This window comes from Neophocaena asiaeorientalis, unplaced genomic scaffold, assembly GCF_003031525.2.
Source record: "Neophocaena asiaeorientalis asiaeorientalis breed wild unplaced genomic scaffold, Neophocaena_asiaeorientalis_V1.1 scaffold152, whole genome shotgun sequence".
Taxonomy (NCBI): domain Eukaryota; kingdom Metazoa; phylum Chordata; class Mammalia; order Artiodactyla; family Phocoenidae; genus Neophocaena; species Neophocaena asiaeorientalis.
Window position 1 is genome coordinate 2,316,580 of NW_020185338.1, and position 16,754 is coordinate 2,333,333.

The 16,754-nt window shown below is 40.7% G+C and overlaps 1 protein-coding gene across 3 annotated transcripts in view; it reads left to right on the top strand.

The window, feature by feature from the left end:
- The window catches only part of NRDE2 (NRDE-2, necessary for RNA interference, domain containing), a 45,316-nt gene that overhangs the window by 7,932 nt on the left and 20,630 nt on the right, over positions 1-16,754 (top strand). For all 3 annotated transcript variants that reach the window (XR_003002046.1, XM_024736290.1, XM_024736291.1), the window contains exons 2-4: positions 6,232-6,340; positions 7,345-7,608; positions 10,722-10,871. Coding sequence is in view for 2 of the 3 variants with exons in the window: in XM_024736290.1 (XP_024592058.1) it covers positions 6,232-6,340; positions 7,345-7,608; positions 10,722-10,871 (523 nt within the window). In the remaining variant the exon portion in view is untranslated. The remainder of the gene's footprint in view (positions 1-6,231; positions 6,341-7,344; positions 7,609-10,721; positions 10,872-16,754) is intronic.

Here is a 16,754-nt window from a genome sequence, read left to right on the forward strand (position 1 = left end):
TGCTGGATGAAAGGAGAAGACTTGGAGAGATTAGGCTTTTTGTTCCGAGTTGCACAACTAATGAACTTTAAAGCCAGTGTTTGAACGCACATCCTTCTGACACCGGCAATTGTATTATAAACCACACTGTGATATTGGAACTTTGGGGTTGTTTAAACATTACCTTTGGGATCCCTGGGTCTCTTCAAATTGTAGCTTAGCTCTGTGGAAAGGCTGACTTTGCTTGGATTCTCTGTACTCACCGTCTTAAATGCAGTTTAGTCATGTTTGCCAGTGCTGTTCGTACGAATGCTTGTGCTCTCAGATGCTGTCAGGAATCAAGTGTTTCCATCAAAACAAAGAGCTTGGCTCATTCTTTTTAAAGGAATAACCCCCTTCCCTAATATATATGCTGTAGAGCCCTAGAAAGGTCTTTTGAATTATCACTGAAGGGGTGGTGTTTCCCTCTGAGTTCACGTAAACTCACAATCAGTGCTATTTTGTTATACAGGTTTCCCCCACTATCTGAAGGTAGAGCAGCGTTCCGATGAAACCTGTCCTAAGCTGAAATGGTGTACAGTGAAGAAACAGTTACTTCAGGACACATCTTGCTAACGGATGCACAGAGTAAATCAGGATAAAGCACAGATACTCACAGACATAGTTCAAAGCTGTGGCGGCTTGACGCTGAGCTCCTTCCTGGGGAAGGAGCATGGTGAGGCCACTGTTGCTTCTTGGGGTGCTCACTGCCTCTCTGAAGGCTCGCTGCAAAACAAACACTGAAGGCTACTTTTGCTTTTTGCCTTTTTTTTTTTTTTGGTAAAAGCGAAAATCCTCTTCGGATTTTGGCTAGTGAAAATAGGTACTAGTTGAAGGTCTTTCATAAGAGGAAAGTGCCATAAAGTGAACTTTGGAAAAGCAGGGGAAAGCCTAATGCAATGGGGAATGGGTGTAGAACAAGGATATTTTATCCACCTGTGGTTCAAAATTTGTTTTTATTTTTTTACCTTTTTAATTTTTTAAAAAATTATTTATTTTTGGCTGTGTTGGGTCTTCGTTGCTCTGCGCGGGCTTTCTCTAGTTGCAGTGAATGGGGGCTGCTGTTCGTTGCGGCTCACGGGCTTCTCATTGCGGTGGCTTCTCTTGTTGCGGAGCATGGGCTCTAGGTGCGCGGGCTTCAGTAGTTATGGCACGCGGGCTCAGTAGTTGTGGCTCGTGAGCTCTAGAGCGCAGGCTCAGTAGCTGTGGTGCAGACTTTGTTGCTCCGCGGCATGTGGGATCTTCCCGGACCAGGGATCAAACCCATGTTCCCTGCATTGGCAGGTGGATTCTTAACCACTCTGCCACCAGGGAAGCCCCCAAAATTTGTTGTGTTTTTTTCTTTTGCGGTACGCGGGCCTCTCACTGTTGTGGCCTCTCCCGTTGCGGAGCACAGGCTCTGGACGTGCAGGCTCAGCGGCCATGGCTCACGGGCCCAGCCGCTCCGCGGCATGCAGGATCCTCCCAGACCAGGGCATGAACCCGTGTCCCCTGCATCAGCAGGTGGACTCCCAACCACTGTGCCACCAGGGAAGCCCCCCAAAATTTGTTTTTAAAATTTAAATCTATTCATGACAATTCCTTCTTCCCTCCATCTATAGTGGAATTGAATTAAAGCATTTTCACTAGTGATGGAGAAATAGAATTATATAGTAAACATATAATCGCAAAAAGCATTTCAGCTTGAAGTATTCAGTGATGATACATTATATTTTTTTCTGTAAAATTACACATGATGTGGTTTTTGTAGATACCTGCCTGGTTTTGTTAGGCAGTAGTTCTAAAGTGGTTTTTCTGCCTGATACTTCCACTTTTCTTCCCTTCTCAGATGTGTGTATGTGTATAGCAGGGTGCTAATTTCCAGGTAAGTTTCAACCTGTGATTTACTTACTAACCTACCGGGACAAAAGGTTTGTTAGCTAGTCACCTTCTCTATCTTAAACCCTAGGCATGTGGTATCCTGCTAGTCTTCTCTGTAACGTGTCACATCCTGCTTGGTATTAGCACAGTTATCTAAATACATAATTGGTATTTGTAAATTATTTGAAGATGTAAGTAAATATAGAAAAGGACTTTGCAATCTGATTAATAAAGCATCTTTTGATCTCAGATAACTTTCCAGGATTCTGTGTAATTAAAATTTAAGAATGCAAATGTATCACATGAACAGTTAATGTTATGATTAAGTATAAGCACCACGTGAGCAGGGACTTGTTCACCACTGTGCCTCCAAAGCCTGGAACGGTGCCTGGACACATAGTAGATATTCCATTCTTTAATGATTAAATCTGAATTTACAATGAAGACTGGAAGAATTATAAAGTAGTACTTTATACCTAGATAATGGCAGGCTTTTCTATTTTTCTTTTGCGGTACGCGGGCCTCTCACTGTTGTGGCCTCTCCCGTTGCAGAGCAACAGGCTCCGGACGCGCAGGCTCAGCGGCCATGGCTCATGGGCCCAGCCGCTCCGCGGCATGTGGGATCTTCCCGGACCGGGGCACGAACCCGTGTTCCCTGCATCGGCAGGCGGACTCTCAACCACTGTGCCACCAGGGAAGCCCCAATGGCATGCTTTTAACAATCAAATTTTTTCAGTTCTGTAAATTAGGTGCTGGGGGTACAGGGATGCAGAGATATGATTCAGATCCTCATTCACTTTACTTACTCAACAAATATTTATTGACTCCAGTTACTTTGTACCAAGGCACTGTGCTAGGAGTTGGGAATACAGGAGTGAATAGTCATGGCTCCTGCCCTCATGTTTCTTTTGGTTTGGGAAGAAGGGAGTGGGAGTGGAGGCAAGCTGGCAACTTGGATGCACGAGTTGTAAACCAGTTGGTATATTTGTTTGGCTGGAAGAATATTTTTGTCGTTTTCTTTTTTTCTGTTGTCACTCTCGATAGTGTCATAGTAATCATTACTCATCTGGTCCCTGTAAGGATTTGAGTTGTTGGCCTTTGGCTTAGAATATGATGGGAAGACTTGACGTGCAGATAATGAGATTACAATGTGAAGATTGCTGTCGTAGCCCCCTGTACGGATTGCAGGGAGACATAGGAAAAGCAGCTCCTTAGTTGAGGCGGTGAAGAGTTAGCACCATGGCATGGTTAGAGAGGGCGGGATGGAGGATCCCGGATCCAGGTTCAGATATGTGTGTGACTTAACTTCTTTGAGCCTCTGGCTATTGATCTGTAAATGAGGGAAGGGTATCCAGGCTGTGCTCCAGTGAGCCTTTGTGGACCTGCTCCCTCCCTGTGAGCCCCCAACAAGGGCATCCTGCTTTTTCTGTTCTGCATTTTGAACTTCTCTGAAAGATTGTACTTGAACAGTGAGTTCCTTGGCTAAGAAAGTTTGAAAATCTGTGGACTAGGTGATCTCCCAAATTTTTCTAGGCCTAACACCCAATGATTATTACTTTAATATTCCACACATAGTTACTAATATGATAGCCTCCCTCCTCCCACCCCCCAAAAAGCAGCAGCAACTTCTTATCAGGTAAAAATACCTTTTGTTCCTATAAAAGGTCATTTGATTGAGATGAAGGTCACTCAGAGGGTCAGTGATGATCTGAGTTCAAAACCCAAGAGTTTTAGTTCTTTATAAACTACTTTTTTTCTCTCCCCACAGTGGTCCCATATGGCAAAGCCTTAAATGCATCCTTTAAAAGCTTTTTTTGTACCTTCTGAAGGACTTTGGAGAGCTACACACTTTGTTGTTTTAACGTATCTATTTCTTTACATTTCCTCCAAGCTCTCCTCACTATCCAGATATTTATGTAAAAATATAATGGACTTCTTTGAGAGCATCTCTCCTTGCATATTGTTTGTTCCATTTTTTTCCACTTTTCCTTTGCTCATGATAGAATCCAATTATTGTGAAAATAATTGTGATCTCAGTGAGCAACAGGAACTGTTTTCACATACCTCTTGCCAGGAATTAGGCCCAAGGGAAGGGAACCCCACAGAAGGAAAAAGGAGACAATAGAAGAAAGACTGCATGAAGAATTCTTTTAACTCTTATTAAGTATGACCTTAAAAATTACTTGATCCCTTTGAGCCTTAGTTTCCTCTTCTGTACAATGAAGATTGTAGTACCTCCTATAGAGGGTTGTTGTGAGGATTAAAAGATGTAAATTAAGTGCTTAACCTGTTGCTTGGCCTACAGTAAAGCCCTTCATAAGCTAGATTTCCTCTCTTCTTTCCCTTTTTCCTCTGCTTTTCAATGTACCTTTTCTCTTTAGGAACTTTCCTTCCTTCCTTCATCCCCTCTTTTCCACAAATATTTATTAAACTCCTACTGATATATGCCAGGCATTGCTCTCAGTGCTAGGGATACAGCAGTGAATAAAATAAGGTACTGTATCATGGAGCATACATTCCGATATTCCCTTTTCACTAAGATGCAGTTACCACCAGGGACTAGAATACAGAATATATAAAGAACTCTTACAACTCAATAATAAAAAGACAACCCAGTTAAAAAATGGGGAAAAGATTTGAATAACTATTTCTATTGAAATATGAAGGACCAACAAACAAACACATGAAAAGATTCTCAACATCGTTAGTCACCTGGGAAATGGAAATCATAACCACAGTGAGAAAACAGCATACCCAGTAGGATGACTGTAATCTAAAAGACAGAGAGTAACAAGCTGGCAGTGCTGTGGAGAGATTGGAATCCTCATACCTTGTTAATGGGAGTATAAAATGGTGCAGCCAGTTAGGAAAACAATCTGACAGTTCCTCAAAATGCTGAACATGAGTTACCGTATGACCCAGCAATTCTGCTCCTAGATATCTGCCCAAGATAACTGAAAACATATGTCCATATAAAAACTTGTACCTGGATGTTCATAGCAACATTATTTATAATAGCCAAAAATGGAAGCAACCCAAGTGTCCCTCAACTGTTAAAGGATAAAATGTGGTATAGCCATAAAATGGAATTATTATTCAGCAATAAAAACGAATGGAGTACTGATACATGATACAGCATGGATGAACCTTGAAAACATTATGCCAAGCAAAAGAAGCCAGTTACAAAAGACCATACCTTGTATGATCTTGTTTATATTAAATGTCCAAAATAGGCAGATCTATGGAGAGAGAAAGTAGATTCGTGATTGCCTAGGGCTGGTTGTGGGCGTCGGAGGGCAGGAGGTGGGTGATGGGGAGTTGCTGCTCATAGGTGTGGGGTTTCTTTTGGGGATGATGAAAATGTTCTAAAATTATCTTACAGTGGCAGTTGCACAATTCTAAATATACTAAAAACCACTGACTTGTCCACTTTAAATGGGTGAACTTGTATATAATCTATATCCCAGTACCACTGTTAAAACATGTAATTAACCCTTCTCTCTTCTAACTTCAGCCATTTTGTGGGTCCTTTCTCCTGAGCATGTGATTATGCTGTGGCCTCCCACCCTAAAACAAAGCAGGACAAAATACACACACCACCGTGGGCCCCCTTGCTGCCACCATTCTTTTTCTTTCCTTCACAGCCAAGACTCCTAAAAGTTAGAAAATAAGTAATTTAGAAATAGTTCATCATAGAAGAGTTAGAAATTGATGGATAAGCAGAAAGAGGAAAAATTTTGGACATTTAACCTCACTGTCCAGAGATAATCATTATTAACATCTTATATAATTTTAGCATTAATTTAAAAAGTTGACACCTTCTGTTTTTATTTTCACAGAGTACTGTTATAAGGAAAAGCTTATGTTAAGTTACTGTACTAAGAACATTGGAATTTTTTTTTAAAGAAAAATATCTGAATCTTCTGGAATAATGTTAAGCCTGGTGGGTTTCTATGCATGATTTGATTTTTTTTTTTAACTTTTCACAATTGTTTAAATCAAACTTGGGGTCATTAAAACCTAATGCTTTGGAAGCATTCATGCTCATTAGAGTGTGGATGGAATACGTAAAGCCTAGTTGTATTTTAGGCCATGCTTATTACATGGCTTTTGCTTAAGCTACAGCCTGATATCACAAGAGGATTTCAGTTTTAAATATTTTAGAGTGTGTTAAAGCCCCATGCCCTATGAAATAACAATTTCATGGATTCCCTTCAGCTTCTGTGGACTGTTCAAAGTGTCTGGCTGACGTTGGCTGTGAATTAAGATGTCAGCTGGTAAGATGGATTTCCTGCTTTAGAAATCCTATTGAGCTAATTTCATTGATCTTTTCTCCTTTTTGCCCATGTGCAGAATTAGACTGGCTGAGCAACCCAAGCTTTTGTGTTGGAACCATAACATCTCTGAGCCAACAAACTGAAGAGGTCACAGCCTTTGTTTCTGAAGAGTCGCTACTGACCAGGTAGTTTTCTTGATAGGTGGATTTTTAGTCTTTGTCAGTGTACCATCTATAGCTTAGTTTGAATGATGCTCCATAGAAAACCCTGTGATAAAAGAGTTAAGTAAAACTCTTCCTTTTACCTGATGTAGTGAGGTAATCTTTGACTATTTTCCCTTATCTCACTCTTAACAGATTATCCTTTTTTTTCCCTTTCCATTGGAGTGGCAAGTACCTGACACAGTTACTGCCAGTAATTAGGCCACAAGGGAAATGGCATCATTGTGATTCTTAAGTAACTTTATTAACCTCATTAGTAACCTTTAGAATATTGTAATTCAGATATTTCTTTAGTTGCATAAAGATAGAAGTTGCATGCAAAAATAGAAGGATAGGATAAAACCTCATGAAAATTTTGGGGAAAGCAAAATGGCACGCATTTGTACCCAGCTTTGAAAGAATTTTGTTATAGATCACTGGATTGAGAAATGAGCTCTCTCACAAATATAGGCCAAATGGTCTCATTAATATGATGTACTCTAAAAGTGTAGGAAGCTTTTAGAAATTGAGAATAGTTAGTGCATGAGAGGGAGTAATGAGGAAGATCTCATTATAACTTTAAAAAACAAGGACCAGAGTTAAACCTTTTTTTTTTTTGGCATTAGGGTATGCTGGCATAATATGTAAGACTGAAAACAAACCTTTTATAGCATTAAAAAATACTGTATTTGATAAAATAACTGGTAGATTAATTTAAAAATATATAGCTATGAAGATATAGGTTTACAAGCTTAGAAATCTTAGAAAGATTAGAATTTCTTCGGCTGATGTTATTTTAGGTCCAACTCTTAAATCTTTAAGGTGAGTTGCAATCCAGGAAGGTACTGTATAATGTATGGGCACATAGTAAGTCTGTGTGGGCATTTATAGAATTTCCTTTTGCATATTTGTTTATTTGCATACTTACTTACATATTATTTCCCTAATTCTCTTTTGAAAATAATTCTAATGTTGCTTTTCCCAAACAGGAGTCCTCTGAATTCAGAGCCTTCAGATGAAAGTGACACTAACAAAAAGCCCAAACAAACAAGCAGAAAAAAGAAGAAAGAGAAAAAGAAGAAAAGGAAGCATCAGCACCACAGGAAAACCAAGAGAAAACGTGGGCAGTCACGTAGCAGTGGATCTAAACGTGGGCAGTCAAGTAGCAGTGGATCTGAGTCATACACTGATTCTGAAAAAGACATATCTTCCAGAAGCATCAGAAGCAGTAAAAAGGAATCAGAGAAACCGAAGTAGGTTTTCTATTCTCAGATACCTATGATTTTTCAAATCTTGATTTTTTTCTCCCTTGATCGTTGCCACAAGTTAGACATCTGAATGACTTGTTTAGCCACTCAATCAAAATAGAGTCAATAAATACCTCAGTAAAGTGGGAAAAAAACAAAAAGAGCTCTATCATTAGGTCAACATAAGAAAAGAAAACTTTCATTAAAAAAAAAATAGGACCATGATTTTATTTGAGAAATATTATTTAGACACAGTAACGATTGTGTCAAATCTGATTCAGACAAAAAGTCTACAGGATTTCTGAAAGGTGGCGGATGTGCCTTACAGTGGGCATGTGAACCAGGTCACTACTTAGCTTTACACGCTTCTGTAACGAGTAAGAAGAATGTCTTCATTCTCTTTCTTGATACGTCTTCCTTTCAGTCACTCACATCAGGACCCCTGTGTGCATAACACACACACACACACACACACACACACACACACACACACACACACACACACACACACACACACACACCTTAAGGTTAATATAGCACTTAAGAACAATCATTGCTTTTGTCCTTATTTCACATTTGTTTAGAACCACTGTGTTAAAGGTATAGAATGGCTCATGACCACAGCATTTCCTTTCCTTAGGGGCTTTTTTTCCTCCCCGTGTTTCGCTCTGCTGTCTACGCTGAGCATGGTGTTCCAGGTGTTCTACAGGTTGACCCCAGAGCAGGTGCTTTTCCTCTCTGCTTAATCTAACTTCCTCTTACATAGGGAGGCACTTTTCCCATGCGTGAGACAGGTGGTTATGTGGTGAAACTACTTGAATTTTTATTCCTCATTTAACTTTTTTTCTTTTCTTTGTTCATGTGGTCTAGAAGAGAGAAAATTTAAGTCCTGTCCAAGGCATACTTGAAAAAATTTAGTGCTGTTAAGACTTTGCGACTCTTCAGGGATTATTTGCTCTTGTGGTGTGCTTAGAAGTCCCATTGATGTCCGTGAGAGCTCTGGTCAGAGTGAGTCTGGAATCCGGCCCGTAGTCCCCAGAGAGGCAGACACCGTAGTCTTCCGGGACCCTTTTGTCAGCAGATCAGTGTTGGAGAATGCCGCAGTCCTCTGTGGCTCAGAGGACCCAGATTTATTTAGCCTTCTCTGTGTCTCAGGTGCTATCCCTGTAAGCCTAGAGGAGGAAGGAATAAAGGAGTCTAGCAGCAAGGTTTCGAACTTGGCTGAATTTCTGTGGGCGGGAACCACCCCACCTTGCTTGCCTTTGAGTCCCCCCAGCGGTTGGCACTGGGCCTGATGTGGAGTAAATGCTCATGTACGTTTTTGTTGCATGAATGAATGGATGAATATACCATTGATATTGTTGCTTTTTTAGTATGTCTTCAAAGCAAAATACATTAATTGCTGTGTGTTCTGAAGACTCATCTTTAACTATCTTTTTTATGGCTGAGGAAAATGAGTTTTAAAGGATTTCCTGAAACTGTACAGGAACGACCATAAGAACTTGAAAGATAGTTATTTTCAGCCTGTGCTTAACCACATCAGAGGTGATCTTTACAGCCTCTTGATAGTTTTATGATCCAGACAGCATTTTTAAGTCTGTTGATATTTTGTAGAATATCCCCATTAAGATCAGAGTGGATTGTTCTTGTCTTTTACTTTCTCACTACTCACTCATGCAGGGACGGTGGCCTGGAAGGATCGTTTGTTTCTGTACAGACAGGGAGTAAGATATTACTGAGTTGTGAGAGTCTTTCCGTGAGGTCAGGAAAGCGGCCTGGAGGGAGGGGTGGGTTGCATACCATATGGGACTCTATTTCAGGGTGATCGAGGGACAGCTTCCCCAGAGGTCACAGCTTATAACTGACCTTTGTCTCCTAGGATGAGCTCTTTTTCACCTTCGGGGGAGGCGCATCCTTCCTCTTACACAGCCTAGACCACAGCCTGCTTCCTGACCACAGTACCCAGTAGGGGAGGAATGAGGGCTTGTTGCTCCCTAGGGGTGGTCGGCAGCCTGGCCCTTCCCGCCCCCTCTCCGCACTGGCTTTCCATTTCTTTCTGGAATGCACCGATCTTTTTCTCTCCCTTTGCTGCCCCTTTCGGTTTTTGTCCTCAGAAAACCCTCCACAGTTGTTCTGGAGGGGAATGTGTTAAAAATCACCATGTGTTTTAACCCGAGATGCATCATTCAACAAATATTTATTGAGTAGCTACTTTGTGTCCCTGAAATACCATTCCCTTGTGTTGCCAGCCAAGAATGATTTAGAAGCCTTTAGAATCTTTATTTCTATCTGGGCAGAGCCGAAAAGCAAAGATGGAACAACACTTAATGGCTGTTTTGACTACTTTGGCACCTTCTTGTGTCAGCAGCATTATGAATTGATTTTCTTTAGAGGAAGAAAGATGTTAGATGCCAGAAAAAAACCTCCCTCTTCTGTGACTCCTAGGGAACTGGTTCCCTTTGTATCTGAAAGTCTGCCAAGTCACAAATTGGTTCAAAGGGATAAATAAGGGTCTTGTCTTATAGTGGACTCTCTGCCCTTTAGATAGAGGTCCGGACGTATAGGCAAAACACCCTACACAGAGCCCAGACTATAAAAACGAGACTTAGACCATAATGCTAAGTAGCACGCAAGACTGAAGCATTCAGAACTGTGGCTTTGTTGCCATTGTTGTTAAGTTTTTAATTGGAATAAATTATCTGAGCACTTTTCAAGAAAGTTAGGCAAAGTTAGGGCAGCCTTATCTTTCTCTCTTTTTTTTTTTAAAGAAACCTTGTTTATAAATATACTTGAAAATCAAGTTATAATCATTTAAATGAATTATTTTTTTAAAAAAGCACCTATGTCCTTCACTTGTATTTCTGGGAGAAGTTGACTTCATTTCTTGGTAAAGGGCCGCTTAGTGTTGACAGGTTTTGCTCTGTATTTTAAACCTTTCTCCAGAGTAGGAGTCCTCTCCCCATTTTTATGGCATGTACACATTTTATTTACTTAGGTGTGCTTGATGCTGTATGGAGTTTGAAGCGTGTAACTTTCACATTTCTGAAACATGAGATATGTAACTGGGAGATTTCTAAGTGCCTCTTCCCTTTCCTTGTTCGCCTTCCTTTGTCCCACAGTCAAGAAAATAATGCCACTGCTGATATTGGACGTCACTTTGTTTGGCTTGAGGACATTCAGGCTCTGACGGGAGAAACCTTCAGAACAGATAAGAAGCCGGATCCTGCAAACTGGGAGTATAAGTCTCTTTACCGAGGAGATGTAGCAAGGTATCCATCGTGATAGCGCTCCCTGGTTTTCCCTGGTGGGAGGGAACTTCCTTCTCCTCTGTGCTCTCAGCACTGTCTGTGTCTCTTTGCCTCCCCCCGCCCCCCATCGACTCTGTTGACTTTTATCCACTGTTAAGTTGTGTAAGCATATACAATAGAAGGTGAGTAATCTCACATTCTAAAATAAAATTTTAAACCTTGAGATCAGGACCCAGGTCAGATTAATCTTATTTAGCCATGGTGCTTGGCATAGTGTGTTGGCATAGTAGGTGTTCAATGAATATTTGTAGAATGAATGAACCAAAAAATACCTTGAAATAATTGTGACTATCCGTGAACCATTTGGGCTAATCTACATGCCGTTCTTAAAAGTTACAAAAGCCTTTTATTTGTCCACCCCTTGCAACGCACACGTGCCATTTTAAAAAATGACATTACCTGGTAATGACCTTTTCAAACTGCTTCCAGCATGCAGATGTCACCAGATAATCATAAAAACAGGTGATGGTATCTGCTTCAGTAATGAGTTTAAACTTTTCTAATCTGTCAATCAAAAATATTGGAATCCTCAGTAAACTCTTGAGACACTTAGTACTTTGTAAGAACAGTAATACACAGTCTCTATTCCCAAACAGCTTATGGGTAATGAAAACTGAAGGTAGAGATCATGGAATATACGGCCAAGAGGAGGCCTTGAAGATCATTATCATTCTTCATGGGCTAATTACTTTTTAAAGTAAATTTTCGTTCCCATTACTTCGCTGCACCTCCACATTTTAGTCACGTTGTCACTCGTTGACACTGTAACTCACCACATACGCAACTCCAACTAAGATTTCCTCTATGATGCGTTTATATCAGTTATTTTTTGGTGCATATTTGTATCTCCATACTGTCTACGAAAACCTCATGGCAGGGAGTAAATGACTTTAATATATAAAGTGTATTTGTGTATTTTTAGAATGATTTTAATGCTCCCTAAAGTCCTGTGCGGGTTTTTCATGCCACAGATGTGGGGATACACAGCAGATGCTGGCCTGGCATGAAGTATGTAGCATGATCCTGTGCGTGTTCTCTCACTGATGCTAGCCTGTCTGACCCTCACAGCTGCTCCATGAGGAGGGGGCACTCTGATTTTACCAACAAGGAAAGGAATCTCAGAGATGAAGTACCTTCTCAAGGTCATACAACCAGGAAGCAGGAGAGTTGGGGTTTAAACCTGTATTTCTCTGACTTCAGATGTTCTTCCACTGTCCACAAAAAGAGGAGATAGTTTGGGTGGTAGGGCATTTTCTAGGCTGGGAAACAGAAGACTCTGGTTCTCATTCTGACTTTGCTGTTGACTAGTAATGTAATCCCAGGCAAGTCTCTTAACCTTTCTGAGCCTCCATTTCTTCAGTTGTAAATTGGGAATTGTAACGCCTGCTGTGCCTTACACTCAAATATCAAAAATATTTGCTATGAAATTAGAAATTGGTGTGCAGATAGAAAGAATTATTATTTAGTAATAGATTGACAAAAGGAAAAAATATGAACAGAGAGTGGCTCTTGAGCCTCTGCTAATGAATGGCCCAGAGCTCAGGAAGAGTAATTAAAGACAACTTTGTTAATCTAAACTGCAAAGAGACTACTACAGAGGGCTTAGGGCATTGGTGTGATTTCCTAGTAAATTACTAAAACTTAAGTGAGGCAAGTCTTGCCCAGATTAATAGCTGTACAACTGTTAGTGTCCAGGTCTGAGGAGGTGTTGGTCCCATGGCACTCCGAGCTGCTCAGGGGATGTTGGGAATACTGTGTCAGGTACCGAATTTTCACACTTTTTAAGAGGGATACTGACAAACCAAGAGCATTGAGAGGAAGGTGAGCAGACACTTGGCTAAAGGCCATCGTGTGAGGAGGAGGTGAGGGCTTGTGGGTATTTGGCCCCTGTCAGGGATATGGTCGTCGTTTTGTAGGCTTTGTTGGACTGTCTTTTGGAAGGTGGGTTGGCAATGTCCTGTGTAACTTGGGAAGCAGAACCAGGACCAGTGAGGGGAAGTTTGGCTCCGCATGAAAGCGATCTAAGAGTGCGAGCATCCCAGCAGTGATGTGGTGTGTTTTGGAGCATTGTGGTAAGCAAGGGCCAGCTTCTAAAGTGAGTGTATAACAAGTCAGAATTACCTTTGGAAAATTCCATAGGACTAGTATACTGTCTGTCAGTGAAGTTCAGCTAGTTTTTTCTCCACTTTTGGAAGAGATGATTGTTTCTTTGGCTATATACCAGATGAAATAATTGGCTTAAGTTTAGGAGCCAAGTTGTATGAAATAATAATAATAATTTAAACTTATCTAGTCCTTACTGTGTGGCTAAGGACTTTACATATATAATTCAATTTTTTTTCTATTTATTTATTTAGTTATTTTTGGTTGCGTTGGGTCTTCGTTGCTGCATGTGGGCTTTCTCTAGTTGGCGGCGAGCGGGGGCTGCTCTTTTGTTGCGGTGCACAGGCTTCTCATTGCGGGGGCTTCTCTTGTTGCAGAGCACGGGCTGTAGGCGTGCGGGCTTCAGCAGTTGTGGTGCGTGGGCTCAGTAGTTGTGGCTCGCAGGCTCTAGAGCACAGGCTCAGTACTTGTGGCACACAGGCTTAGTTGCTCCGCAGCATGCGGGATCTAATTCCCTGACCAGGGATTGAACCCATGTCCCCTGCATTGGCAGGCAGATTCTTAATGACTGCACCACCAGGGAAGTCCCAGGACTTTACATATATAAACTTTTTTAATCATCCTAGCAATTCTCTGACATAAGGTAGTGTTATTATCCCTGTTTTACAGACAAGGAAACTGAGGCACAGTTTGTTTGTTTGTTTTTTAAAACTTGATCATGGTCACCCAGCTAGTAAATGGTGGAGTTGGAATTTGGACCTAGGCAGTCAGACACTCAGAAGGCATGTGTGAATTGAATTCGCCAAAGGAAAGACAAATTCATATTGTTCAGTCCAGCTTACTCTGGGGCTCAGACCCACTGAGTGGATTCAGGACAGAACTGGGTGTTTGATTTAAACATATTCTCTTCCCAAACCCTTTCCCTCTTTCTTTTCTTTTCATTTCTTTCACTCTTTCTTTCTTTCTCTCTCTCTTTTTTTGGGGGAGGTGACTAAGTACCTATATCTGAATTTATTTAAATTAGATACATGTGATATCATTCACTGAACCTCCAAACAAAGTGAGGGTCCCTACCTCTGGAATTATTCAAGTGAAGACTAGCTGATTATTTGGTAAGGATTTTATAGGAAAAGTGCCTTTATTTGGGGAACTATTGCATTAATCCTAGGTCCTGTCCAATTATTAAGGTTCTGTGATAAGTGATAAATTGTATAGAACCTGATATCCAACAGTAGGGAAATGGTTAAATAAATTATGACACACTCTTCCAATGAACCAGTTTGAAGCCAATAAGAATTGTATTTTCTAAAACTAATGGTATGGGGAAATGCTTAAAAGTAGGGAGGAAAGCCTGAAGCTATATATCAGCTATTTTAAAAAAGGATGTGTGTATGTATATATGCATATGCACATTATCTGAAAGTTGATACTTAATAATGTAGGCCAGTAGCATTCTTTTTTCTCCTTTATCATTTTCATCAAATTCGTTATAAAAGGAAGCTATTAAAATCAGTTTTACAAAATGCAGTTTTAAAGTCAGAAAGCATGTTTTAAGAGATTGAATATGTAAACTATTGTTCATTTTTAGTGAAAATAAAAGAAAATAGTAATTAAGGAAAACAAAACTAGTTTTTAACTTAAAATTTGTTTCTTAGGGGATGAAAGGCTTATATAGAGCTATTTTAGCCTATTTTATCTCATCACCCCTTTGCTAAAGTTGTTTGACTCATAAATGGAAAGGAGAGAGATTATCCAGAGGTAATCCAGGAGGAACTGGGAGAGAGGATAAAGAGAAAGGGTTTGAGAGAAAACTTGTGTGTGCAAGAGAAACTATTCCCCTAAAGTGGAATCCACCACAGTGGAGCAGTGAGGGAGGCACAGGCGAGCAGAGAGCTTCTCAGGTCTCTGCTGACAGTGAGGAAGGAAAGGAGGTGACGGAGCTGGACCAGGAGGAGGTGGAAGAGAAGTTCTCTGGGAGTTGACAGAAGATGGCAGCACCTCTCTCCCGTTTTTTTCTCTCCACAGCATTTTATTGTGAAAAAATTAAAAAATACAGCCAAAGTCGAAAGAATTTTACAGTGAGCACTCATATAACGGTGCCCTACGTTCTACCGTTGATGTTTCTGTGCTTGCCTTGTCACGTACGTGCCCATTTGGCTGTCTACCCACCCATGTTAATTTTCGGATGCGTTTCAGAGTAAATTGCAGACATCAATACACTGCCCCCTGAATACGTCAGTGTGTGTGTCATTGGCTAGAGTTCAGGATTTGCTTATTTTTTTCTTTTGATTTAAAATTCACTTACAGCGTAGTAATCCGCATCTTGATTTGCTGAGTTTTGACAAATGCATTTACCTGTGTAACCCAGACACCTGTGAAAGTAGAGGACGTTACTATGACCCCAAGAAGTTTCCCCAGGCTCCTTTCCACTCAGTCCACACCCCACCTCCCTAGAGAAGATTACCATTCTAATTTTTTTCCACCATCCATTAGTGTGGTCTGTTCTAGAATTTCATATAAATGGAACCATGTAGTATGTGCTCCATCGTGTCTGGCTCCTTTCACTCGGCATAATGCTTTTGAGTTTCATCCATGCTGTGGCATTTATCGGTAGTTTGTTCCTCTTTCCTGGTGGGAATACCGTACCACCATTCGTTTATCCGTTCTTCCGCTGACGGACACCTGGACTTTTTCCAGTATTTGGCTGTTACGGATAAAGCTGCTGAGAACATTTGTACACAGCTCTTTGTGTAGACCTGTGGTTTCCTTTTTCTTGGGTAAATACCTAGGACTAGAATTGCTAGGTCATAGGGTAAGGTCTGCATTTAGTTTTTTTAAGAAACTGCCAGACCTTTTCCCAAAGTGATTGTACCAGTTTACATCCCCACCAACAGCATGTGAGAGTCCCGGTTACTCCACAGGTCATTTGCCAACATTTGGTATTGTCAGTCCTTTGAACTTTAGCTGTCTGGTGGGCCTGTGCTGTATCTCACTGTTTTAATTGCTTTTCCTTGATGACTAACGATGTTGACCACTTTATGTGCTTATTGGTCATTCATATCTTTTGTGACGTTTCTGCTCAGATCTTTTGCCCACTTTTTAATTGGGTTGTTTGTATAACATACATACAGAAAAGCGTGCACAGTTTTCCTTAGCTTTTGTGCACATATTCAGTAATCTTGTGTTTAACTCTAGGGACGCCTACATGATCCATAAAAGCATTTCAGAACCCAGCCTCTTTTCCTGTAGAGTAGAAAATAGCCAAATGTAATTTTATTTGACATACTTTGTTTCAGGATTAAAAAAAGAATCTTAGACCTCTCTGTTATCTTAAGTAGGGACACAGGGCAGTACTGAGAAAAAGGGACTGGTCTAGGAGACAGATGACATAGTGTCACCTGAGGTCTCAGCGTCCTCATCTAGGAATGGTGTAAAAGAGGAGATGATTTCCGCCTTGCCTGTCACACATGATTGTGATGTTCAGATGACACAATGTATGGGACAGAGCTGTACAAAGCTGCAGGAGAATATAAGTTACTAAGATCTGGAAGACAGGCATGATCTTAAATTCATGAGACGTAAACAAAGAGTCATGTCAGAGGAATAAGTCAAACAGGCAGAAAAAGTTAGCAGCTAATCCTCGTACTTCTCTAAATAGAAGCAATTTGAAGGGAAGGTGAATTTGAATATGTGCAGTTAACTTGCAGAACAAAAGTGTGTCTGCTGGGCCTTCAGTCATTA